Source organism: Watersipora subatra, chromosome 3, assembly GCF_963576615.1.
Source record: "Watersipora subatra chromosome 3, tzWatSuba1.1, whole genome shotgun sequence".
NCBI classification, from domain to species: Eukaryota; Metazoa; Bryozoa; class Gymnolaemata; order Cheilostomatida; family Watersiporidae; genus Watersipora; species Watersipora subatra.
In genome coordinates, this window is record NC_088710.1 from 967,298 (window position 1) to 995,089 (window position 27,792).

General features: G+C 38.4%; 1 protein-coding gene across 1 annotated transcript; it reads right to left on the reverse strand.

The window, feature by feature from the left end:
- Positions 1–2,436: 2,436 nt before the first annotated feature.
- On the reverse strand, positions 2,437–27,343 carry LOC137391448 (pre-mRNA-splicing factor ATP-dependent RNA helicase PRP16-like). Its single transcript, XM_068077930.1, has 25 exons — positions 27,084–27,343; positions 26,020–26,215; positions 25,342–25,429; positions 24,070–24,233; positions 21,880–22,026; positions 19,556–19,745; positions 18,521–18,633; positions 16,500–16,666; positions 13,771–14,163; positions 13,011–13,166; positions 12,732–12,812; positions 12,252–12,413; positions 11,700–11,846; positions 10,880–11,090; positions 10,192–10,254; positions 9,727–9,882; positions 9,224–9,350; positions 8,865–9,048; positions 8,187–8,351; positions 7,953–8,101; positions 5,561–5,750; positions 3,984–4,109; positions 3,675–3,770; positions 3,129–3,253; positions 2,437–2,736 (listed from the first exon to the last, which is right to left on the reverse strand). The coding sequence occupies exons 2-25, from the start codon at positions 26,141–26,143 to the stop codon at positions 2,637–2,639; spliced, it is 3,624 nt and encodes a 1,207-aa protein (XP_067934031.1). The 5' UTR covers positions 26,144–26,215; positions 27,084–27,343; the 3' UTR covers positions 2,437–2,636.
- Positions 27,344–27,792: the final 449 nt, after the last annotated feature.

The following is a 27,792-nucleotide window of genomic DNA, read 5'->3' on the forward strand; positions in this document are numbered from 1 at the left end:
TATTGCTCCATTTGATCATCTAGTGCTCCATTTGATCATCTAGTGTTCCATTTGATCATCTAGTGCTCCATTTGATCATCTAGTGCTCCATTTGATCATCTAGCGCTCCATTTGATCATTTAGCGCTCCTTTTGATCATCTAGTGCTCCATTTGATCATCTAGTGCTCCTTTTGATCATCTAGTGCTCCATTTGATCATCTAGCGCTCCATTTGATCATCTAGCGCTCCATTTGATCATCTAGCGCTCCATTTGATCATCTAGTGCTCCATTTGATCATCTAGTGCTCCATTTGATCATCTAGTGCTCCATTTGATCATCTAGTGCTCCATTTGATCATCTAGCGCTCCATTTGATCATTTAGCGCTCCTTTTGATCATCTAGCGCTCCATTTGATCATCTAGTGCTCCTTTTGATCATCTAGTGCTCCTTTTGATCATCTAGTGCTCCATTTGATCATCTAGTGCTCCATTTGATCATCTAGTGCTCCATTTGATCATCTAGTGCTCCATTTGATCATCTAGTGCTCCATTTGATCATCTAGTGCTCCTTTTGATCATCTAGTGCTCCATTTGATCATCTAGTGCTCCTTTTGATCATCTAGTGCTCCATTTGATTATCTAGTGCTCCATTTGATTATCTAGTGCTCCATTTGATCCTTTCAAAACTTTCGCGTTTCCTCTGGTGTTCAATTGACTTCAGCTAGTTCTTGATTGGCTCCATCTAGTGTCAGCTCAATTTCATCTCGTGTCCAATTTTATCGATCTGATCGCAAACTGTTGGTTCTGGTCCGAACAAAATCAGATCCTTCTGTTGGTCACTGATATTCTTTGGTATTCAACACTTACTCAAGTGTACAAGGAGATCACTAATTACTTAAGCAAAACTGTCCAAAGTTTGTAAGCTCATAAGATGATTACACTTGATTGGGGAGAGCATGAGTTGGCTTCATCTGGAAAGTTCATTCTTTGATTCAGCCTACTAGCCTCTATTTTTAGGGCTCATCAAGCACCAATTCCAGCAGAATCATCTAACAGGTCAGCAAAAACAACGCAGCTGTCTGGCAGTTTTAATTCAAGAATCGTGATAAGCCGATTGAATGAAAATTTTGAGCAAGAGTCAAACGATGCACTAGCTGGTTTAAACTGAAGGTTCCATCAGGATTGTTGCCATTCAGGTTAGATGGTCTTCACCGATAACATAAACGATTAGAAGAATTGCAAATGAGATGTTCAAAGAGCATCCTAAAACTTAAACTAGTAAGATGTGTCTCAGTTCTTGAGGCATAGTGCCAGGTAGGAGACCTAGGGAAAATGAACTGTCGCTTAGGTGAACAGGGCACTTGGGTAGGACATCTCACGAGGGATAATAACAGATGCTGGTTGAAAACACAACAGGATGCCCGTCTGGAGAGTGAAATCTACCAAGGCGTATGCAACTATTTACCTGCTGAACCAATTAGACTGTACGTTACGTCAAGTGCAGATTTCCACCCATTTAAGGTTATCAAAAGTGTGCAATGAGGTTGCAGGCTAAAATGAAGTCAAACACGAGTCAGTCAGGCTTACAAATACCTTGTAGCCCAGTCAACTGACACTTATAAAATATGGAAACAAAAATATGTGCAGCATATTTGCAGGTTGTTAACTGACGCATTAATTTAATGGTAAATTGATAAATATTGCACAACCTGAAGATTAGTTTGGCCCAAACCTGACATTTTTTTGATAAACTACTGAAGCAAATAACCCTGTAAAAAAATCGATCTTAATTATGCGTATGTACTCAATCGTTTAATTTTTGATACAATTATAGAAAACACTTTTATTTTACTGAGGTTATCTCCAGTACGATTTCTGCAATTAAAAAGGCTCCAGCTTTAAAAATCAAAGTGATCGTTGTGGAGTTGGGATGACGAAGGAATAAAATGCTCGCTATTCATGCTAAGAATATAATTAGACCCGCCTTCAAACTAGACATTCTGAAGAATACCATCTACAACTTTCCACATCCCATAGGAATCTGACTTTATCTCTCCTCCCGAACAGGCAAGTGTAACTGCAGCGGTGCACAACTGTAGAAGATGTACAATAGTGGACATCGGGTGCTGAGATGATGATGCTCCAACTATACATTCCGGGATAACTTGTTACAAACTATGCAATAATTTAACGAACATTTTATATAGTGTAAGGGCCAATAATAGGCTTCATCGATTCAAGTTATGATCAGAAGCTAATAGCAAGCCCACCCTTATCTACTCAGGAGTGATTCTATAGATGATAGTAATGTCTCATTTATGTGACATGACATCATCTGTTGTATGATCAAACCTCTGGTGAGTAAAAATCATCAGTACCTGCGTGACCTGCCACACTACTCGATGTTTATGCAGAAGAGATGAAGAGCTGATGGCAACAGAACGGGCAGAGCAATCTCTCTGAAGCATAGACTTGTATTTGTTTAAACTGTACATAAAATAGTAATTATTGTCCATATATACATCTCCATGTAGTATGTTGTATTATTAAAAGTTGCTAGCAAGTGCCACTAGGTGCCACAGTGTAATCTCAACTCTAAGATAGCTTGTTGAGCAACTATGCAAGTATGAACCGTGTGTAAAGAGTCAATCAACTACTAGCGAGTATCAGTTATTGCGGGTAGGTGGGTTGCGTCCCGTCTTGGAGTGCTTCTAGAAGATCTGGGCCGAGGAGTTCCCATCTCTACTATTTGTTTTCTAGAAAGTAAAATAGAGCGGAGAGAGGTGGAAAGAAAAGTTGTGACAGGCGATGGTAATGTGAAAGTGGCAGGTGGATGCACGAGCTAAGGATGAGCTACTTCAACAAAAATACTCATCACTGACAACTAAAAACAAAATATGATTTATGTAAAAAACTTGGTAGAAAGGAGTGACAAGAATTATAATGAAATTCAAGTATTCAGATGTATATTAAAAAGCATATACTTCTGATTTAATGTGCAACTGCAATAACGATTGAAGATGAGACAGTCAGGAAACAATAGACGAGACAGCAAAAACATCAAGGGCAGCATCCGACCAGTAGCACACCGTAGCAGTCAATAATCACAATGATCAACAGCTGGCCCAACATAAGGGAGTCTAATCACCTCATCGAAGAGCCGATGACTCTCCGTCTCTCGTTATCTTCCTTCCTCGCTTTTATTTGTGCCTCAGCATCCTTCATTTCCTCCTCCATTTTGTTCATCGATTCTTGAGCAACTCTCTTCCTCTCCTACATAAGAGAGTCAAGCTTACATCTTGTCGGGTTTATCTTTGCTCTATGCTAAAGGCTATACAAGGTAACACGGCCCAGTCGCTAAACTGAATGAGCATCCATCAAGGGGAAATGTTTAAACTGCTGCTGACGCTGTTTATAAAGAACACTCCTATTTCTCGAACTTAAATGCAACCTAAAAGGCTGAAAGAGTTATGGAGTTATGGAGTTTGACAGCAGAAATGACACCTGACATTAAAATTTGCTGCAAAAACTGACACTCGATGATGCAAGTTAGTGAAAGCTATAAGAACAGGTACTTCTATAATAAAGGAAAGACTTATAGCAGCAGTAAAGCTGCCGATCCTTGAGATGTTAACTGCAACTCAGCAAGAACCACAACTCAACAATTACAAACACAAGAGGAAATCCTTCATACCAGTCGAGTTTTCTGTGTGTCTTTTACGCTGTAAAACATCGGGCCAAGCTCTGCCAGCCAGTTCCCCTCCACAGCGGTCACACACTGCATGTACTCCTGTCAAAAGGAAAGAGAGCAGAGAGTAAGTATCACCTACTTTAATGACCTACTTTAATGACCTACTTTAATGACCTACTTTAATGACCTACTCTTTATTAAATCTGTTTAAGAGTTTGCATCGCATTCAGTCATAAGCGAGTGTTGAGGGAGAGTGTTTCAACATAAAACATAAACCTAGCATACATTAGGATGATGTGTAGAAGAACTTACCTTAGATGTCATGATGAGCTCATGGTAGACAATGTAGTCCGGAGTGTAACCCATTCCAAAGAGGGCGCTCGTTGGATGGACATGACAAGGCATGCCAGTTCTCACATTGACATACTCTCCCAGGCCCTGGTCACAATAAACTACTGATAAGCATAACTTGCACTGAGTCAGAGCACTCCACATACAATCATTTTAATATACTCCCTTTAGACATAACTATTACCACAAGAATGAAGAGATGACCCCATACAAACACATGCGCCTGCACTTATACACACAAATGCATCGATAAAATGCATATTTGTAATGGCTACACATGCTGACACTACTACACGATGCATTGCGTTGGCAAGTAGATTGACCAATGAGAATTAGCCTCAGCTATATCTTATTATATTTTACTTTATTGGCAATAATTTTATTTCAAACAGAAATGTTCCAAATTATGTCAAGAATCATGAAAAAGCAACAATTAGCAAATAAAATAGCCCATGTTTTTGCTAGATTTTCGATAACAATTATTGAAGTATCATCAGCATATTAATTACCTAACATGGAACAGAAACAATTTGTGATAAAACTTTTAGCAGCTGCCGCATTGCTGAGTTTTGCTCATGGAAAAAATGCTACACATTAACAATGAAAAAAACAGTCAGGTACAAAAGTCCTTACAGTTCATGACCTTACAGTTCATGACCTTAGTTCATGACCTTACAGTTCATGACCTTAGTTCATGACCTGAATCAAGAAATAAAATAACCGGTTTCAACGAATTCAATTACCAAGAAGCTTGTCTAAAACCTCTCATAGACAATTCTAATTTACACTAATAGTTTTAAGACACCTAACAGAGTGAGACTATTCTTGTCCAGATATACAAATAGCTGTTCGTATGAAGTCATGATGGATATGTATAAAATGGAACAGGAATGCATTGATTTCTTCTCTATGGAAGTAGACCAGCATTACACTTGGTGTTGGTGTGTAGAAAACATGACACTTGGTGTTGGTGTGTGTAGCCAGCATGACACTTGGTGTTGGTGTGTGTAGCCAACATGACACTTGGTGTTGGTGTGTGTAGCCAGCATGACACTTGGTGCTGGTGTGTGTAGCCAGCATGACACTTGGTGCTGGTATGTGTAGCCAGCATGACACTTGGTGCTGGTGTGTGTAGCCAGCATGACACTTGGTGCTGCTGTGTGTAGCCAGCATGACACTTGGTGCTGGTGTGTGTAGCCAGGCCTTTAAATTATCCAACTTTTAGAAATACATGCTTAGGTAACATTATACTTGAAATATTTCAAAAATAATTCTTGGTGTGGGCAAATGCATTGAAAATACAATGAAAATATGTGTTCTAGCAGAGGCAATAGCGGAGGTAAAACCACACAAAGAATGGATCACAATGCTGATTAGGCATGGAGCAAAGACTAACATATATCAGAGAGGTTCTGATGTGTGTCAGTGTGACTCCACCTCAGACTATTCCTGTAGATATATAACTCTGAGAAACTATTGCTACACATAGCCGTTGACCTAATAGAGGCGAACCACAGGAACTTATGCAATCGACTGACCTTTAACCTAGCAGCCTGATGGAAGTACGATGAACAAATACACTTTCTCACGATGTCCCACTCCATACCACAAGAAATGAGCTCCATCTTTTGTGAGTCCATAATTTCTTTGAGTTGTTGTCGTACCTCCCTCACCTTACGCATAGCTTTCACGTGGATGTAGTGTTCAGTACACCATGTTGAGCCATAACTGTAGAGTGGACAAGATATTCAGCCTGTACATGCATGTAGGTACTACTGAAAGGCATTACATACCCTGTCCTTACAAAAACATATTATAAGACCTCTATTTGAATGCCATGGAGTTCATTTGAACCTCTATTTGAATGCCAACTTTTTAACCCTTCCCCTATAGTGACGTTCAAATAGAGGTGGCATTCAAATAGAGGGTGACGTTGTATTTTTTACTTGCTTGTCAGAATTTTGAGAAAATAAATTTAACCCTTTTACAGGCAAAGCAATAGTAATGTCGCCTATATTTTGCACTCTCCTTCAGACAAATCAACATTAATGCTATCGGCCTCAGCATTTTTGTTAAACAGCTTTTCACAAACGTCGAAGTATCAGCCCGAGTTAAACAAAAAACTACTTTGATTATAAAATACTAGTGGGATACAGTTATTAATTACTTTGATGGTGTCGCCTTCAAAGTTTCAAAGAAAAACTGTAAAGTTTTGGAGCTAAAAGATAAACATAACGTTTTAATTTTTAAAAAGGTTTTCAACGTTTTAAGGTTAGAATTTGCCATAAAAATGGCTGCTATTACGTCATATGGTGTTCCTGAAGAGCATTCTCATCATTCATCAAAACACTTTAAAGTCTTCAGGTAAGATTTTAAACCACATTATGGACGAATATGAAGACAATAAATATGCTATACAGTGACCTCAAACTCATGACACTTCAGAATTAGCAAAGGCACTTCGATACATGGCATATCGAAGTACTCAACAGTAGCTGCTATTATGTCATATGGTGTTCCTGAAGAGCATTCTCATCATTCATCAAAACACTTTAAAGTCTTCAGGTAAGATTTTAAACCACATTATGGACGAATATGAAGACAATGCATATGCTATACACCTTAGTGACCTCAAACCAGAGTCTAGTTCTGATGATTGTAAAGATCAATCTTCTCAGGTACGCCATCACTAAAACCACTACAGCAACAACAAAAACAAATTGTTATTGATGTAACCGAGAAATTACTGGTACTATTTTGTAGACACTTTTCTACTGATCACTTTCTATTATGGGTTCTTGAAGATCAAAGAATGTCAAAGTGGCGGGCAAATAGAGGTAGCATTTGATTAGAGAGTGGCACTCCATTTTTCAACCTTCTTCTATAGTGGTGTTCTATTAAAAGTGGCATTTGAATAATAATAAAAAAGAAAAATAAAAATAGAGATTTTACGGTAACTGAAAGAGTTTTAAATGATGCGCAGCGTGAGCTCAGATGTGACATACAAGCCTTCAGCTCCAAACAATGAAATGAGAGAGTTTTGAGTGAAAACTTTTACAGTGTGTGAGGGACGTGATTATGAGTTGTGAGGAGGTAAGAATGAGACCGCAAGAAGGAAATAACAAAGGCAGTCGATATAATGATGTATGGCTGGAGACACTCTACGGGCCTGCACTGCTAATTCCTACTGCTGACCTGCCAACCACCATGAAACTTGTCTTCTGTTGGAAGGTTTTGCTTGAACACAAAACGCAAATGCATTTCCCATTTGAACGTTCTAGAATACAGGTGTAGATATAATCATAACCCGAGTATCTAGTCTAAGTACCACGAGGACAGGTAGAAGACTAGAGTGTAGGTGAAACCAGTGCCTGTACAACTACGGAGAATGATAGGTCTATATGACTATTGGGAAAGACATGTCTGTATGACTGAAGGACAGGTTTATATGACTGAAGGACAGGTCTGTATGACATAAGGACAGGTCTGTATGACTGAAGAAGGACAGCTCTGCATGACTGAAGAAGGACAGATCTGTATGACTGAAGAAGGACAGGTCTGTATGACTGAAGAAGGACAGGTCTGTATGACTGAAAAAGGACATGTCTGTATGACTATGGAGAAGGACAGGTCTGTATGACCGAAAGACAGGTCTGTATGACTGAAGGCCAGGTCTGTATGACTGAAGGACATGTCTGTATGACTGAAGGACATGTCTGTATGACTGAAGGACATGTCTGTATGACTGAAGGACATGTCTGTATGACTGAAGGACAGGTCTGTATGACTGAAGGACAGGTCTGTATGACTGAAGCAGGACAGGTCTGTATGACTAAAGAAGGATAGGTCTGTATGACTGAAGGACAGGTCTGTATGACTGAAGAAGGACAGGTCTGTATGACTGAAGGACAAGCACACAGAAAGGAATACCTGTTGCGCTTCCATTGAAGATACGCATTGAGTAAGGTCAGATGGTCACTTTCAGGCACCTGAAACTTCTCCTTCATCGCATCTGATTCCTCCTCCTTTCCTTTGGGTCGGAAGAAGATGGCAGGTACAGACAGCATAGATACTATCACCTGCAACACAGCATTACCACATGCTGACTTCAAACAGTGACTGAACATATCAACTAGTAAACCCCAATGAATAAATCATAATTACCAGAATCTCTGCACTGCACTCCATCTCCACAGAAACATTGAGCATTTTGGAAAGCGCCGGGTCAAGAGGAAATTCAACCATCTTTCTTCCGAGAGTCGTTAGACTGCCAGTATTGTCAAGAGCTCCGAGCACCCATAGCTGATACATCGAGTTGAGTATGTTGTCCTGATATAAACATAATATATATCCTTATAATCTCTACATGTGCAAAACTCTAATAGTAGAAGCTGTACAAAGAAAGATAACCAAACTTCCCCGACTCGCTAATGTGGATAGTGTAAGGGAATACTATGTACATGTAAGTACAAGGCAAAATACGCAATAAAGCGAGGTGTCGCAACTGTGAATCTACTTCCTGCCGCACACTCGGCCTGTCTTTGTGTTAGATATATGAACATCAGCGTACTTTCTGTAGTTAAATCTTTACTAAAATAAGAGTCGTCTCCGTCTGTCAGACGCAATACTAATAGTGTTAAAGAAAAGATTGCACAACAGTAATGAAACCAGATAATCAGGTTTCCAGCCAAGCAGACTGCCATGTACGCCACCCTAACACCTATGCACATTCAAGAATAATTATGCATGTTGTTATTACATGCGACGATCTCTCACGGCCCACGGACTGCCAGCGTACTAATAATAACAGTATACGACAAGAATTCAGGGAAAAGGAAGCACCTGGGGAGGGGCATCCATGAAATGAAACTGCAAGAGATCTTGCACTCCAAGAGATTTGAGGAGTAACACCACATTTGCCAGGTTCGTTCTCTGTATCTCAGGTACAGTGTTCAGTAGCAACTCATTCTTGTATGCTCTTTCTGTATAGAGTCTGTAGGCCTGTCCGGGGCCTGTTCGTCCCGCCCTGCAAAAAAATGATGTGTCTTGTATGCTGACCATAGCATACCTTGTTTGGTATAACACTGCAGGAAGTTAAGTATACGACATACGAGACATAGTGAGTTAATTTAGATGCATCTGTAACTCATAAAGAGTACAGGTATTACATCTATGAGCCTGAGAGGGTGCAACTTTAGTACCTGCCTGATCGCTGATTAGCATTGGCCTGAGAGATGGGAAAGACTTGCAAAGAGTCCATTCCTATCTTAGGGTTGAAGACCTTGAGCTTACAGTAGCCAGCATCTATTACGTAGATGATGCCATCAACTAAAACAGCGACCACGAGGAAGGTCAAAATCGCCTAGCAATCACCAGAGACATGTGAAACAAATCTATTAATAATCTCTTTCTACAAAGACACAAATGACAGACATTAGTGGCCTGACTACCAAAGGAACAAAGAAAGGATGCAGGGAAAAAAACTATAAGAGATCCAAAAACGCAACAGCTTGTGCAAAGTAGAACATGACAAGCAATATAGAAAGAAGTTGGAGAGTAAATGGATGGAAATGGAACTAATAAAAAAGAAAGAGAGAATATTTTGAAGGACAGAAGAAGAAGCGGTGAAAAAACAGCATGGAAGAGAAGAAGAAAGGGTAATAGAGATGAAAGGGCTAACAAGCACAGATACAGGGGTACTTACCAGTGAGGGAAGTCTCAGCAATATTGGTGGCCACCACACACTTCCTAATTCCATCTTTATTCTTTTGAAATATCTTTGCCTGTAGATCGCTAGGCAGTTGGGAATATATAGGGAGCACAGCTAAGGGTGGCGCATCATCCAAAGCCGTTAATCGTTCTACAATTAATTCAAGACCAATTTAGCAGAGCCTATGCAACCTTTTGCACGTGAAAGGTGTTTAATTAGCATAAAGTAGTAGAACATTTGGATAATGTATAGAACTAGAGCAGGAAGAGAGATTCAAAGAGGGAGGAACAGAAAATGAAATCATGTAATGTAAGAGTGAACATATGTAGTTCATGATAGTGACAAGAAATGGGGAGAGACGATGAGAGGAAGTGACATTAAAGAATGAGTGGTGGGAGAGTGTGGGGGAAGAGGGAGGAGAGAAGTAGTCTTAGAGGGTTCGAGCTAAGAAAGACTCACCTGCGAGCGACTCACACGTGACCTCAATGTCCTCCTGACCCGGCATGAAGACAAGAATGTCTCCTGAAATATAACTTCGGATATAGACTCAGTAATATCTATTCAATAAGACCAAGCACTGCCATTGCAGACAGTTTTAAACTCGCCTGATCAAAGTGAATCAACTAAATGATTGCAAAAACAAATGAACAGAGACTACTAAGATTAGTATTGCACCTGAACATTGTAGGATTAGTATTGTACCTGATCATTGTAGGATTAGTATTGAACTTGAACATTGTAGGATTAGTATTGAACTTGAACATTGTAGGATTAGTATTGTACCTGAACATTGTAGAATTAGTATCGTACCTGAACATGGTAGGATTAGTATTGTACCTGAACATTGTAGGAATAGTATTGTACCTGAACATGGTAGGATTAGTATTGTACTTGAACATTGTAGGATTAGCATTGTACCTGAACATTGTAGAATTAGTACTGTAACTGAACATTATAAGATTAGTATTGTACCTGAGCATTGTAGGAATAGTATTGTACCTGAACATTGTAGAAGTAGTATTGTAACTGAACATTGTAGGATTAGTATTGAACCAATCTCTAAGCATCTCACCTGTTCAGCCTGCCATTTTAATCAAAAGAGAATAAAGTAAACTCTACTTCCTCCAATCGTCACTCTAGAACTTACCAGGATTACCCTGTAGGTGTATCTGCATTGCCTGTTTAACAGATGCATCTACATAATCTTCAACAGGGTTCTTGCTGAACATAACATCCACCGGAAATGTTCGACCTGGAATCCTAAACACTGGCACATTGCCAAAGAACTCGGCGAATTTGTCAGCATTCATAGTGGCACTAGTAACAATGAGTTTGAGATCTTGCCTGCGAGCCACAACCTGCCAATAGAACCAGCAAAGGCCTACAGCTCTAGTTACCACACATGAAGCATGCTTGTGCATGTCATAATAAAGGCCTACAGCTCTAGTTACCACACATGAAGCATGCTTGTGCATGTGATAATAAAGGCCTACAGCTCTAGTTACCACATATGAAGCATGCTTGTGCATGTGATAATAAAGGCCTACAGCTCTAGTTACCACACATGAAGCATGCTTGTGCATGTGATAATAAAGGCCTACAGCTCTAGTTACCACACATGAAGCATGCTTGTGCATGTGATAATAAAGGCCTACAGCTCTAGTTACCACACATGGAGCATGCTTGTGCATGTGATAATAAGATCCCAAAAAACAGGAAACGGATAATTAAAAGTGAATTCCACAAAGGAGAGTATTTGTTTAGCGCAAAAATGTAACCAAAATTTCATGCACTTTAAAAAACATGATACATGTCTAATATGAAATTCTATGCATTTTTATGCAGAGCGGAATGAGCAGTGAGCGCAAAAACACCTGAGAGATAAAAGCTTGGAACCTTTACAATGAGATGAAAAATTGACAGAAACAAGTAAAAATTGGAAAAAGGTAGGATGAGAATTGACTCACATCTCGAAGGAGGCCAAAGAGCACGTCAGTATTGAGGGATCGCTCATGAGCCTCATCCATAATAACAGCGCTATAATTGTCAAGGTCTGACTCTCTAAGTGACTCTCTCAGCAGTATTCCATCCGTCATGTACTTGATGATAGTATCCTGAAGATAAGGTTTCTCTTGGGTAAGTTAGACTAGTAGACAAACAAGTCTTTACCATACATTATACCAATTTGGTATACAGAATACCTATAGCATTTACAGACACGAACTCAGAGCTGAGAAGGACTAGGTTAATGTCACTGGGTCATTATAGGATAGGAAAAGTCAACCTGCAACAAAACAGCTACAGGGCTTCCTTCGTAAATCGTAAAAAGAGATGACCAGAGTCACCTAAAGAAATCCCCTTACCTGATAATTTCCAAAAAATATTTGTTCAAAAATGACTATCTCCATTTTTAGCTAGACAATACCTCATCCTTCTGAACTTCTATGCTGTCAAACATACTCAAGAAAACAAAATAGAGAGCAGAAAGGTACAGTAGTAGATAGAGCTACTTGACACACCTCACTAGTGCAGTCTTCAAACCGGATAGCATACCCAACTCTGCCTCCTAGGTCTGAGTCCATTTCCTCCGCAACCCTTTTTGCCACAGACATGGCAGCAACACGCCTCGGCTGAGTGCATCCAACCATTCCATAGTTGGTGTATCCATCCTCATGCAGATACTAAACATAGAGAGAACAAACGCACTCAACAGAAAGAATAAGTACAATCAATAGAGAAAGCAAGCATCATCAATAGAGTGAGCATTTATTCGAAAAAAAAACACAGATGCTACATGGGGTGAACATAAAAACAGCAAATATTGGAAGCACAGGTGTGAATAGAGAAAGCAGGTGTGAATAGAGAGAGCAGGTGTGAATAGAGAGAGCAGGTGTGAATAGAGAAAGCAGGTGTGAATAGAGAGAGCAGGTAAAGCACTAAGGGTGAGAAGTGCCTGCAAAACTTTGGTTTGCTGAACCATAAAAGGAGGTAAATCTCACCTGGGTTAGTTGTGTGGTTTTGCCAGATCCAGTTTCACCCACTACGATAACCACACTGTTATCTCTTATCACTGAAAGCAGCTACAAAGTAGAGACAAAAACCACATATATCAAGTGTACCAACTATCTGGGGGTGAGTCTACTAGTTACCTGAGAGTGATAGCGCTATCTACCTAAACGTGAACACTTATAGGAGGGTAACAATATAGCCTAGCTAAGGTGACAGTACTACTCATTCGAAAGTGACAGTACTTACGGAAAGGTGATAGTACTAGCTACCTGATCTCTAACAGCGAATATCGGTAAATACTGTCTCTGCTGAGTCATTGATCTCTTCTTTGCAAATTCACTGACAGCCTCTGTTTTGTCGGACAAGAGGTCAGCAAATTTTTTATCCTTCTTGTAATCTATGTCATCATCATTCCCTCCAGATTCCTAAATGAGAAAAGTACAGCTGGAAAAGCATATACAGTAAATACTGTATATAGACTAAACACTGTACATACAGTAAATACTGTATACACAGTAAATATAGTATATAGAGTAAATACTACATACAGTATTTACTCTATATACAGTATTTACTGTATGTACAGTATTTACTGTATGTACAGTATTTACTGTATGTACAGTGTTTAGTTTCTATACAGTATTTATATATGTATTTATATAGCGTATCCATATACAGTATTTACTCTATATACAGTATTTACTGTATGTAGTGTTTAGTCTATATACAGTATTTATATATGTATTTATATAGCGTATCCATATACAGTATTTACTCTATATACAGTATTTACTGTATGTACAGTGTTTAGTCTATATACAGTATTTATATACAGAATCCATATAAAATATTTACTGTATTAAGTAAATACTGTATATACAATATATATACGTATATACAGTATATACCCTGGTATATGCTGTATATATAGTATATACCAGGCTATATACTATATATACAGTATTTACCAGGGTATACACTGTGTATGCTGAGACAACAACTTCAAATAGGATTACATCCCAGCCTCACCTCATCCTTTTTCTTTTCCACACCCATGATGTTGCCAATGTTAGTACCAGCCAACTCCCAATGCTTTGACTGCGCCTTTTTCCTTTCTTTCTGTTCTCTGAAAGTCCTCACAAGCAGAGAACCCTTCTTTGATATGACAGCAAGGTCAGAGGTCGGGTCTCGCACAGGTATGACAGGCTCAAACTGTTTTGTGAAGAGTATTCTACCATCAAGAAAAGGAGGAATGATGTTGTGGACTAGGAGATGTACTTTGGCCTCATTCACCTCCTCAAAGTCTTCATCAAACTCTGTCTGGGTCACGACACCAGATGTTAACATCCGGTTTGTCTCCCACTTCTGCACATCCTTATTTTTCTCTCGCTGCCGCTCTGTCAACCGCTTCATTCGTTTTACCTGAAGAATCACCTACTTGTGTGTTACTTACTGTCACTTACTTACTGTCAAGATCAACATATTGCATGTTACTTACTGTCAAGGTCAGCATGATACTTACTGTCACAGTCAGCATATTACTTACTGTCAAGGTCAGCATATTGCATGTTACTTACTGTCACAGTCAGCATGTTACTCATTGCCACGGTCAGCATGTTACTTACTGTCAAGGTCAGCATATTACTTACTGCCAAGGTCAGCATATTGCATGTTACTTACTGTCAAGATCAGCATATTGCATGTTGCTTACTGTCACTCACTTACTGTCAAGGTCAGCATATTGCATGCTACTTACTGTTAAGGTCAGCATATTGCATGTTACTTACAGTCAAGGTCAGCATATTGCATATTACTTACTGTCAAGATCAGCATATTGCATGTTACTTACTGTCATGGTCAGCATATTACTTACTGCCAAGGTCAGCATATTGCATGTTACTTACTGTCAAGATCAGCATATTGCATGTTACTTACTGTCACTCACTTACTGTCAAGGTCAGCATATTGCATGTTACTTACTGTTAAGGTCAGCATATTGCATGTTACTTACAGTCAAGGTCAGCATATTGCATATTACTTACTGTCAAGGTCAGCATATTGCATATTACTTACTGTCAAGGTCAGCATGTTACTTACTGTCAAGGTCAGCATGTTACTTACTGTCAAGGTCAGCATGTTACTTAATAGCTTTGAAGAAACAAATTTTAAGGTCAGCAATTTGAAGTGAATATAATGAAGAAATCAAGAAACAAACACGCAGAAAGAATCAAAGAACATCTGAAGATGAGCGAGGAACAGGCTAACAGAACTTGAAAAATATTAAGATGTGCCGCCTGATTTATAGTCTCGCATGCTGCTGACCCGGTTCTGAAGGAATGATCTGTTAAATAATTGGTTTCAGGCCTACCCAAATGTCTCTACTCGCTGCATCCAAGAAAATGAGCTGTACAGATAGTCCTAACTTAGCGACAACTTGGAGTTATGACACCACAATAAAATACCCAATGCTTAGAGAAGCTAAATGAAACTAAAGAGAAAATATATTTCTTAGGCCATCAAAGTAATTATGAATGTATAATAGATATATTACACATATACGTTAGCTATACACAAGTACGTTAGCTATACACATGTATGTTAGCTATACACATGTACGGTAGCCATACACATGTACGTTAGCCATACACATGTATGCTAGCCATACACATGTATATTAGCTATACACATGTACGTTAGCTATACACATGTACGTTAGCCATACACATGTACGTTAGCTATACACATGTACGTTAGCTATACACATGTACGTTAGCTATACACATGTACGGTAGCCATACACATGTACGTTAGCCATACACATGTATGCTAGCCATACACATGTATAATAGCTATACACATGTACGTTAGCCATACACATGTATGCTAGCCATACACATGTATATTAGCTATACACATGTACGGTAGCCATACACATGTATGTTAGCCATACACTTGTATATTAGCTATACACATGTACGCTAGCCATACGCATGTACGTTAGCTATACACAAGTCCGTTAGCTATACACATGTACGTTAGCCAGACACATGTATGTTAGCCAGACACATGTATGTTAGCTATACACATGTACGTTAGCCATACGCATGTACGTTAGCCATAACATTGATTTGGCAAATATGGTACAGGGTGTTAGGCTAATACCTGCTGCATTTCAATCGTGACATATAAACACAATACGAATGGTCCATACAAATGCTGAATGAGAAAAGGAATGCAGAGAGATAAACATAAAGAATAGGTAAGAATAGGTAAGAATATGTAATATCTACCACAAGGTACTCTACACGCACTCACAATAGCTTAATTATAAAGACAAAGTTTAAACTTATTATTAGAAAGCCAATAAAAAGAAGAGAAAGAGGAAAGGTGAATTACAGTAGCCTACAGTGCAAATAGCCTCCATGTGTGCAACGGAGGCACGAAGGGAGGTTCGTATAACCATGGAATCGCTCGACCACTGGGTCTTCAGAACCCTTAAGGTTTGGACTACCGATACAAAGATCTCTAGCATATACTGGCAGAAAGCCATGCCACAAACGATGCTAGACAATTGTTGCTAAGAATTTTATCATGAAAGAAATTAGATGGTTGCATCACTACCATGACAGACAACCAGCAAACCATGGATAACGCACTCATCCAATCATGAATGATGATGAATGGTGGTTATAATATTCTTCGGAAGAGGCAGCAGACAAAACAGATTCCTTATGCCGGCAGCCCTAATTTTAGATTACCTCAAGTTCTTTTTCCTTCTTCATAGCATATTCATCAGAGGTGTCAGCGAATGGATTGTGGGTATCATCATAACCCTCATCGCTGTTATACCACTGCCGGTCCAACCTCTTCTGTTCGCTTTCCCAGTCTTCTGCCTCAAACGCATCAGGCTTTGAAAGGAGAGTATCTGCAGGAAGATTATTAAAAACAGGTGCTTTATAGATAAACTAAACCAAAACATTCCTCTTTCCTAGCTGTCTTTATCACATCCTAATAATCTTATAGCTGATAAGGAGTTATCCTCTCTTACATGTGAACATAACTGCATTAGTAGACCCGCTTTTGGCAGACTCGGCTCGACCAAATTTCTTTGATACACGGGATGGCCAGATATCTAAGGAATAGGGCAGAACCAACACACGCCGCACCAACATAGATTGCAATGATATAGGTCTAACCAGCTCAGTAATATCCTACTAACCATGAGCTCACAGCTGATGACTATCAGCAGGTGACATCACCGAACATAGTATTAATTTAAAAAACTGGCACAAAGTGATAACCTTTCTCACGTAAAGGAATTATTGTATGTTACGGTCATTACTATGAGTGAAACAGGAAATTAACAAAACCCGAGGTTAAAACTTTTATTATTATTTAGGATCAATACAGACTCGAAAACTGATGAATGAAAAATAATTTATTTACATTTGATTCGTTGAAATGAGTAGTTCTCAGTGGACAAAATACAACTTTCATTGAAATTCTGTCTATCTGAAATCAGCTTCATTTGAAATTGAAAAAATTAATAAAGCTTATGGCTTATAAACAGTGGCAGGTAAATACTTAAATATATTGGCCAAGCCTCTTTACCCAATGAATTTGAGTAAATTAAGCTTGTAACTTCAACTAGTCTAAATCTTTACTATAATAAGAGCCGTGATTATAATCTTTACGTTACGCACCATGGTCTCTCACCCAATCATGATCTTCAAGAGTGTTAGTAACCAATAATATTTCTGCAAACACTGCATAAGTATGTGCACAATTATTCCAGACAATTCACAGAATTTTGTATTCCATCTGTAATACAAAAACTGAAAGAGCCATGTCACTATCTCCAACATCTAGGCGCGCAATAAAGACAAATATAACAGTTTAAGTTGTCCAACCTTTACGAAAAGAGAAGACAATTTTGATTTTTTTCTTTTGGTAGATTTGCTATTTAGTGATAATAAAACAAAAGCTTTCTATTACTTCCTGTAATTATGACAAGTTTCTTTTCTAGAAAATGCTACAGTGACAAAGTCTAAGCTTTTATACAAATAGTTGAAAAACTGACAATTTTATTTTAACTAGTACAAAATCTGCATATAATAACTTTAAATAGTTGGGCTTGTGTAAAAGCTTGTGGTGCAGGAAACTGATTACAGTGAATTGCTGTCGTTATACAAGATACTTGAAGGACTTGATTTAAACTAGTCCAATACTAATCTGGACAATAAACCTGGTCTAGTACAATAGCAGCTGAGTTTTCTTTACATGGAAATTCTTAGAAGTGCAATGCTAAGAAATTCAAGGCTCACGTGTGTCACGGCCTACCAAAACAAGGCCCACGTGTGTCATGGCCTATCAATAGAAGGTCCATGTGTGTCACGGCCTATCAATAAAAGGCCCATGTGTGTCAGAGCCTATCAGTACAAGGCCCATGTGTGTCACGGCGTATCAATACAAGAAATATTATAGCGCTGTTGTAGTTCAGAAACCAACAGATTTTATAACCAATTGATCTGTAGTTTTCATCCCATTATTCTCAGTCTCATTTCTAGCCCCACTGAATATGTGAAAACATCAAATTTTAGTTATATACGTTACATACGCTAAATATGAAGTACTGTGTGGGGACCATCAAAGATGGCAGTATTTTAGAGTGCCACAACATCTCTGTTGACAAAAACAACCATATAAAGGAGACAATAGTGTATTTATATAGTGTATAGAAGAATTCTAGCTGCAAACTTCCTTTAAGCCTGATACCCACCTTTGTCATTAAAGCTAGGCTTTGGAGTGTAGTGACTTATCTTCTTCTCTTTCATCCAGCTGTTGTATTTGTATGAAGGAGTGGGGAGAGGAGTCTCATCAGAAGTCTTCCAGCTGAGAGAGTTATTTAGACATGTATGATAGAGAGTTATACAGACATGTATGATAGAGAGTTATACAGACATGTATGATAGAGAGTTATATAGACATGTATGATAGAGAGTTATACAGACATGTATGATAGAGAGTTATATAGACATGTATGATAGAGAGTTATATAGACATGTATAATAGAGAGTTATATAGACATGTATGATAGAAAGTTATAGAGACATGTATGATAGAGAGTTATATAGACATATATGACAGAGAGTTATATAGACATGTATGATAGAGTTATATAGACATGTATGATAGAGAGTTATATAGACATGTATGATAGAGAGTTATACAGACATGTATGATAGAGAGTTATATAGATATGAATGATAGAAAGTTATACAGACATGTATGATAGAGAGTTATATAGACATGTATGATAGAGAGTTATACAGAGATGTATGATAGAGAGTTATATAGACATGTATGATAGAGAGTTATATAGACATGTATGATAGAGAGTTATATAGACATGTATAATAGAGAGTTATATAGACATGTATGATAGAGAGTTATATAGACATGTATGATAGAGAGTTATATAGACATGTATGATAGAGAGTTATATAGACATGTATGATGGAGAGTTATATAGACATGTATGATAGAGAGTTATATAGACATGTATAATAGAGAGTTATATAGACATGTATAATAGAGAGTTATATAGACATGTATGATAAAGAGTTATATAGACATGTATGATAGAGAGTTATATAGACATGTATAATAGAGAGTTATATAGACATGTATAATAGAGAGTTATATAGACATGTATGATAAAGAGTTATATAGACATGTATGATAGAGTTATGTAGACACAAAGAATGAATAAAATGTGTGGCAAGCTCTCACCAAAACCTGAAAAAATGCCCACCTCTTGCTGTTTGGAGGTTTCCCAGTGCTACGCTCACTACGTTCTCGTCGATCGCTCCATTCACTTCGCTCACTCCGATCAGACCGTCCATCTCTGCGTGATGAGTGAGACCGAGGCGTCGGCAAGTCCCAACTAGATTTTTTCAAAGGTGTCGGATCATCATCGTCCCATCTCTCATGCGAGGGAGTGTCTACAGATATGAAGGGAAAGTGGAGCCCATAGATGAATAAACGAATCTCTATACATCGATGTACTGTCACTTGAAACAGCTAAGAACGACTTTTAGTTCTCTTAGTGGTCAGTTTTCTACACGTGGTTATAACAAGAGTTGTGCCCTTTAAAGCTCGGACTGAAGAGTTGTGTCCAAAGGTTATGGAGCCGGACTTTTAAACACAAGTTAATAACTGCTGGTCTTACAACTACTATTGGAGATTTCCCAGACTCCAAATAGACTTGTACTAGAATGATTGTCAGATGATATAGCGGATGATAGTGTGCTGAACTTTCCTAGTCATGTTTAAGAACAACATGTTTATAATAGGTGATTGCAGAAAGTGAATATTTGTAGCAGAGCCTATTGAAGAATTACAGCCACGATCGGCGTGTGACTCACCAACATGAACATATTTTAAAGTGAGGTTTGATTTCGATGTTAATATCAATGACAAGACAATAGCGATAAGGAAGGAGTGCTATTTTATCAATGACTGTCATCAAAATCAACTCTAACAAAGCAGTCAAGCTGTAGTACAAGTGAATAGAGGTGTAATTTCTGAAAACAACTATGACAAGCTATTGGCAAATTAGCTGTGACAGTGATATTCTATTGGCCAACTAGCTGTGACTCTGATATTCTATTGGTCAATTGGCTGCGGGTGTGATATTCTATTGGTCAATTAGCTGTGACTCTGATATTCTATTGGTCAATTGGCTGTGACTGTAATATTCTATTGGTCAATTTGCTGAGATAATTCATTCAATCCAGCAGAGATAGACAGGTACTGATGGTCGAACTTGCGGCTGATGTGGCACATGATAAAATATTTACATGGGCGACATTGGTTTAAAACTGAAATCTTCCACAAATCACCCTATTTCTGACATAAAAAACCACCATTTCGAGTGTTTAAATGGAAAACCAATTTATCAAAGCACTATCAACATACCACAGTCTGCCTAGACGGGTAGACAACTCCTAGGGTAACTGTGGTTAACTCAAGCCTGTACAAATTAAGGTTTTGCTCTTCTTGGTCAGCCCTTTGATACAAGCATTGCTAAATACACACTTTCACAAGTACCTTGGTCAGCCCTTTGATACAAGCATTGCTAAGTACACACTTTCACAAGTACTTTGGTCAGCCCTTTGATACAAGCATTGCTAAATACACACTTTCACAAGTACCTTGGTCAGCCCTTTGATACAAGCATTGCTAAGTACACACTTTCACAAGTACCTTGGTCAGCCCTTTGATACAAGCATTGCTAACTACACACTTTCACAAGTACCTTGGTCAGCCCTTTGATACAAGCATTGCTAAATACACACTTTCACAAGTACCTTGTTCAGCCCTTTGATACAAGCATTGCTAAGTACACACTTTCACAAGTACCTTGGTCAGCCCTTTGATACAAGCATTGCTAACTACACACTTTCACAAGTACCTTGGTCAGCCCTTTGATACAAGCATTGCTAAGTACACACTTTCACAAGTACCTTGGTCAGCCCTTTGATACAAGCATTGCTAACTACACACTTTCACAAGTACCTTGGTCAGCCCTTTGATACAAGCATTGCTAAGTACACACTTTCACAAGTACCTTGGTCAGCCCTTTGATACAAGCATTGCTAACTACACACTTTCACAAGTACCTTGGTCAGCCCTTTGATACAAGCATTGCTAACTACACACTTTCACAAGTACCTTCACATCTTCGACTCGCCCAAATTGAAAATGTTTTAATCAGAACTGAACTATAATCATCTCCGCTACAGTAATAGAACTCAGGCAGCGAGTGTGTCAAGTTGAATTAAACTATAAGTCTAATAAAGAAAACACACCTACTTCCTGTCATACTTACAAAAGCTGTGACTAAAGTAAATAAATATAGAAAGAGCGGAAGCAGCCCGAGAGCAGCACTGACATCGGTAAGTTATTTTACAGGTTTAGTGCAGAAAGTACCTCTTCTAATACATTTACATCATTTCAAAATCAGCACTACGAAAATAATCAACTTGTGCTTGAACTCTGTAAATATTAAAAAAACATTTTTAAGTGAGAATTATTATAGATTCACGCATTACGATATCACATATGAACACAAACCTTTATAGTGCACCCTGGGAGTCCCAATGCTGCCACTGCTGCCACTCCTCGAGGGTGTCTCCTCCCACTCTCTTGCCCTGCGGTCTCTCTCTGACCTGTGAGACCTCTCTGAATTTCGAGAGTCTCTACCTCGTCTCTCACGCTCATCTGATAAAATAGTAGCAAATATTGTAGAGAATGTAGAGTGCCTTCATATTAAATTAACGAATGCGGCAAGTTGACGGGTAGACAACTCCCATTCGAACTATGAATCAATACAGCGGGTTCTATTAAAGTCATATTACAACAGATTGTAGATTTTACTGCGCAAGGAATACGCCTGAAGTAAACTTCGTGAAAACTAAACAGAGTGAAATGCATTTTGTTTATCCAAAATATATTACAAAATCGCGAAGAAGGTTTTTGTTATACCCTATAGTCATACCTCTACTCACAATAGCCTCAACGTATGATTTCTCAAGAGGTGACTTAAATACTAGACTCTAAGCGCGAGGCAACTTTCAATACGACATTCGAAATTTCTTGAAGCTTCACAGTTTTGAGTGAAACTGAAGAGGCTGGGATATTTATAAAGAAAGCATTAATATAAAAAACATTATATTAAATTATGTTAGTTTGAACTTCAATTAATTTATACTAAATTGTGCTCAACCCTACCTCTGTACCTCTACCTCTGTACCTCTACCTCTGTACCTCTACCTCTGTACCTCTACCTCTGTACCTCTCAACCCTACCTCTGTACCTCTACCTCTGTACCCTACCTTTGTACTTCTACCTCTGTACTTCTACCTCTGTACCTCTGTACTTCTACCTCTGTACCTCTACCTCTGTACCTCTACCTCTGTACCTCTCAACCCTACCTTTGTACTTCTGTACCTCTCAACCCTACCTTTGTACCTCTGTACCTCTCAACCCTACCTCTGTACCTCTGTACCTCTCAACCCTACCTTTGTACCTCTGTACCTCTCAACCCTACCTTTGTACCTCTGTACCTCTCAACCCTACCTCTGTACCTCTGTACCTCTCAACTCTACCTTTGTACCTCTGTACCTCTCAACCCTACCTCTGTACCTCTGTACCTCTCAACCCTACCTCTGTACCTCTCAACCCTACCTTTGTACCTCTGTACCTCTCAACCCTACCTTTGTACCTCTGTACCTCTCAACCCTACCTTTGTACCTCTGTACCTCTCAACCCTACCTTTGTACCTCTGTACCTCTCAACCCTACCTTTGTACCTCTGTACCTCTCAACCCTACCTTTGTACCTCTGTACCTCTCAACCCTACCTTTGTACCTCTGTACCTCTCAACCCTACCTTTGTACCTCTGTACCTCTCAACCCTACCTTTGTACCTCTGTACCTCTCAACCCTACCTTTGTACCTCTGTACCTCTCAACCCTACCTTTGTACCTCTGTACCTCTCAACCCTACCTTTGTACTTCTAAATGTTTTCCTGTCTCTAGATTAATAAAAAACATATCTTCCTTGTTTATTACCGTATCAATTAAGTTTTTTATATATAACTTAGTATTTTACACTTATCTTATAAAATATCTTTAAATAAGGCATTTAGTTAGTGGCAAGTTACATAGTCAACAAGTTTTTGGACTTTGGTACAAATTGAATGTATTACAACGTATTCCTCTGGAAATATTTACCTTCATACGAAAATGTTGTACCGTAAGTAATAACCGCAAACAACACTAAAAATTTAATTTTAAAACGCTTGAAACTGTTCAAATATGACAGGACTGTCACTGCAGATGTTTTGACAGTGTCTTTAGATCAAAAAGACAAATGAATTGGTTTTTTACAAATGTATATAAGTATTAGTATATAGAATATTGGTGAAGAGTCTATTTGTTAACCAGAGTTCCAATGTTTAACACGGGCCAAAAAATTCGCACAATTCTTGAAACTAGCCAAAAATGGAACAAGTGTATTTCTGTGATTCATGGTGGCCCATGTCATGGAATTAGCAGAGAAATGTTTCCAGTTGTTACTCAACCAAAATGCGCTAGAACAGCTTTGAAACAAATTTATCAACAATTTTTTTTAGATTTTAGTAAACTTTACACAGTAATGGATAAGTCAAAAATTTTAATAAACTTATAAAGAACCCAATTATCATATTTAGTGTACAAAGCTGAGCGTCTGTTAGAGGGAAATCAGTAGGCATGAACTGTTACCTCTATCCCTACGGCCATCATGCCTATCTCGTCGCTCTTTCTTTGCGGAGTCAGCGTAGACTCCCCTATCTCTTCTATCCCTATGCTTCTGCACAGCCTCCCGGACCGGGGTCGAAACACCACCAGGGTGAGATGGTGTGTCCTCTCCTTGCTCCCTGTATTGCCTGAAAATGCCGAATGATAGGATATCAACATAATTCACACCTGGTCATACATTAAGCCCGTTTACTCATTAAAAAGTACAACTCGACTTTTGCAATATACTTTTATGAAATGGCATATGAAATCATAACCTCTATGAAGACTCGACGAATCAGCAGTGGTCATGCATCAAATAATAAAACTGTACCAATTAAATTCGGGTTGTACATAATATTTGTTTAACTAAACAGTAGTTTTAGATTCTAGAGCAAATCAACTCCTCTTCTTTATGCAAATGTGTTCAAATAGTCATTAATTATTTGCACAAGTAAATTTACCCCCTAAACTCTGAAGAGACTAAGGCCGACTACAAGCATGTATAGTGTCTCCACCCTAAACTCAGAAAAGACTAGGGTCGACTACAAGCATGTATAGTGGCTCCACCCTAAACTCAGAAAAGACTAGGGTCGACTACAAGCATGTATAGTGTCTCCACCCTAAACTCTGAAGAGACTAAGGTCGACAACAAGCATGTATAGTGTCTCCATCCTAAACTCTGAAGAAACTAGGGCCGACTACAAGCATGTATAGTGTCACCACCCTAAACTCAGAAGAGACTAGGTCCGACTACAAGCATGTATAGTGTCTCCACCCTCAACTCAGAAGAGACTAGGGCCGACTACAAGCATGTATAGTGTCTCCATCCTGAACTCAGAAGAGACTAGATTCGACTACAAGCATGTATAGTGGCTCCACCCTAAACTCATAAGAGACTAGGGTTGACTACAAGCATGTATAGTGGCTCCATCCTAAACTCAGAAGAGACTAGGGTCGACTACAAGCATGTATAGTGTTTCCACCTTAAACTCAGAAGAAACTAGGGTTGACTACAAGCATGTATAGTGGCTCCACCTTAAACTCAGAAGAGACTAGGGTCGACTACAAGCATGTATAGTGTCTGCACCCTAAACTCAGAAGAGACTAAGGCCGACAACAAGCATGTATAGTGTCTCCACCCTAAACTCAGAAGAGACTAGGGCCGACTACAAGCATGTATAGTGTCTCCACCCTAAACTCAGAAGAGACTAGGGCCGACTACAAGCATGTATAGTGTCTCCGGGGATGACTTACCGTTTGTGTCTGTTCTTCTCACTATCACCTCTGTTGCCGTCTGCCTTCTCACTATCCTGTCGCTTCTCTGTAGCCAACTTATCCAGACCTTAGGCATAAAAAGTGTGCTACTCATTAAAAAAACAATTTAAATGTTTACATTCTTAACTCCTATTAACTAAGGGCTCCAGTTAAGACTGAGCTCTTATAATACGGCAAAGAACTTTTAAACAGAAACAAACAACCACAGGAATAGAATGGGAGCTAAACCTTCGGTAAGCTTCTGTTCCTCTAGATCCCCTCGTAAAACTGATTTGAAGCATTTGTCTTCAAGCTAATGGAGTACAGAACAGAAAAAAACATACAGTAGCCAGTTAGTCGGACCATAATTATCATCGATCATGTTTATAAGGTTGGCAGAAGGTCAGTTACTTGTAACAGCCCATGGATAAAGAGAGAGGACAACTTCAAATTAATCGAGTTCGTTTACATATTTTTTCTAATTATTCTACCCATGAATCATTCACTGCATGCATTAATTATACTGCATACGAGCATATACTGCATATAGCATTATACCGCATATATTAATTATACTTTCCATCCACTGTGAGTATTTATCATATCTTGCATGTATTTAGCTATTTCAAATCTGAATATATAATTGCACAGACAAAGCAAATATGTTTTACTGCTAACCAAGCATGGATCTCTTTGGTGGAGCCATTTCTTCATCCTTTTTCTTCTTTTTCATTATAACCAGCCCACCCTTTTCTGTGCCAGAACTTCCAGCCAAGCGGTGAACAGAGTTGTCATCCGCCATCTTATATGTAAACCCCGCAGTTAATAACTCAGTCGCATTTATTTAATGACACTCCAGGTAATGCCATACTCGCTGTAAAAGATAATTCCTGCTACTTTGACAGGCCACATAACATATGGTATGCGATTGCCATAAACCTATACCGTGAACTAATTAGCCTTTAGTGACAAAAAACAGCTGCATGTTTTACACTAAACCCCTCACCTTGGCATTTAAGTTAGCACAATGCAACCTGCTATCTAATCCTTTAGATGCTTAATGATTAGTTTAAATAGTGTAAGGCGGTATCCCATAGAGGCAGCAGATCCATAAGAGTGAATAGTCAATTTTTGAATATTTACATAAAACAGGAATAAATACAGGTGTTAGTAATAACTAAGCATGTTTGACTAAAATTTACTGCTTAACACATTTACTATTATACTTAATAAACTGGAAATAAAAAGTTTTTTCTACGTTATAGATCTGTTTAAACAAACCAAGAGAATTAATGTAATGTCAGTCTATGTTGGACAATAAATTACTACTAATATTAATCACTTAAATCCACACTTACTACAGATTATTAACCAGAGTTGTCATCGTGCAAAAGGTTAAACACGCCAATATAAGGAAGGAGCAACACATTGATATAATAAAGTGTTTATCATATCTATGGAGCAACAACATGATATGAGAGCCAATGGCAGAGCTAGTCACAAGCCTTGGTATTATAGGTTAGATCTTGGAAACGGCTGTTAAGTATACCTAAACAACACAAAAAGCGCACTAATTTGAGCATGCATTGCTAAAAAAAAGATAAAACAGACCAACAATCTCTACAGCGACCAGGCAAAGGTTAATTAAGCGCAATTCAACGAGTTTATTTATAATATTGTTCTTAGTTATCAATGTGCTACAAACGTGAATTTGCTTTTTATTTCGTCACGACTGAACTTACCGATAATAGTTGCTTTCATGTATAATAATTATTTTAATCGTCCGTATCAAAAGCGAATACTACAGCAAAGATGAGAATCTATAGCTTCTAAAGTTTAAGTTCCTGCATATAGATGTGAACTTAGGATGCGAGATGTGTATAGAGATCTTTAATTTCCAATTTAGCCACACATCTTTATTTCTTCAAACGGTATCTACGTTGTATCTAAATGGTAGTAAATGCCAGCTGTTGTATTTCAGCCACCTTTGAATACAAACGTAGACCTTGCGAAAATAGCACCACGGTTTTTGTTTCTTTATTTCGAGTACAGTAAATATCTTTTCAATGGTGCCTACTCTCTGACAAAATAAGATCAATTGTTAAGATCACCCCGACCGTTTTAATGAGCTCATAACACTTTGGGCTATTAGGTAAAGTTGTATCCGGTTACGATTCGTTAATAAAATCATTGTAGGATAATAAAATAATGACCGCCCTCTTCCTTTTAACATTCAGTTTGGCTAAGTCGGTATTATTTTAATTTAACATTTGCATTGGTTGGGTAACAAACTTTTATACGCTCATCACAACTGCAACACATGTGCCACATGTAAACGACAATTTGAGCAATACCCATATTTAGATTTATTAAAACTATACGACGATTTGCGTATAACGAATTTCAAGTAAAATTTACTTATGTATTTGTGTATTCTCACGTCTTGTTAGT

Bases quoted from the DNA above. Each gene is read 5' to 3' on its own strand.
- LOC137391448 (XM_068077930.1), bottom strand. From the start codon at position 26,143: ATGGCGGATGACAACTCTGTTCACCGCTTGGCTGGAAGTTCTGGCACA. The intron at 12,414-12,731 runs GTGAGATTTACC...CTCTATGTTTAG, and splicing joins AAACCACACAACTAACCCAG to TATCTGCATGAGGATGGATA. The intron at 9,351-9,726 runs GTAAGTACCCCT...TCGCTGTTTTAG, and splicing joins TGCTGAGACTTCCCTCACTG to TTGATGGCATCATCTACGTA.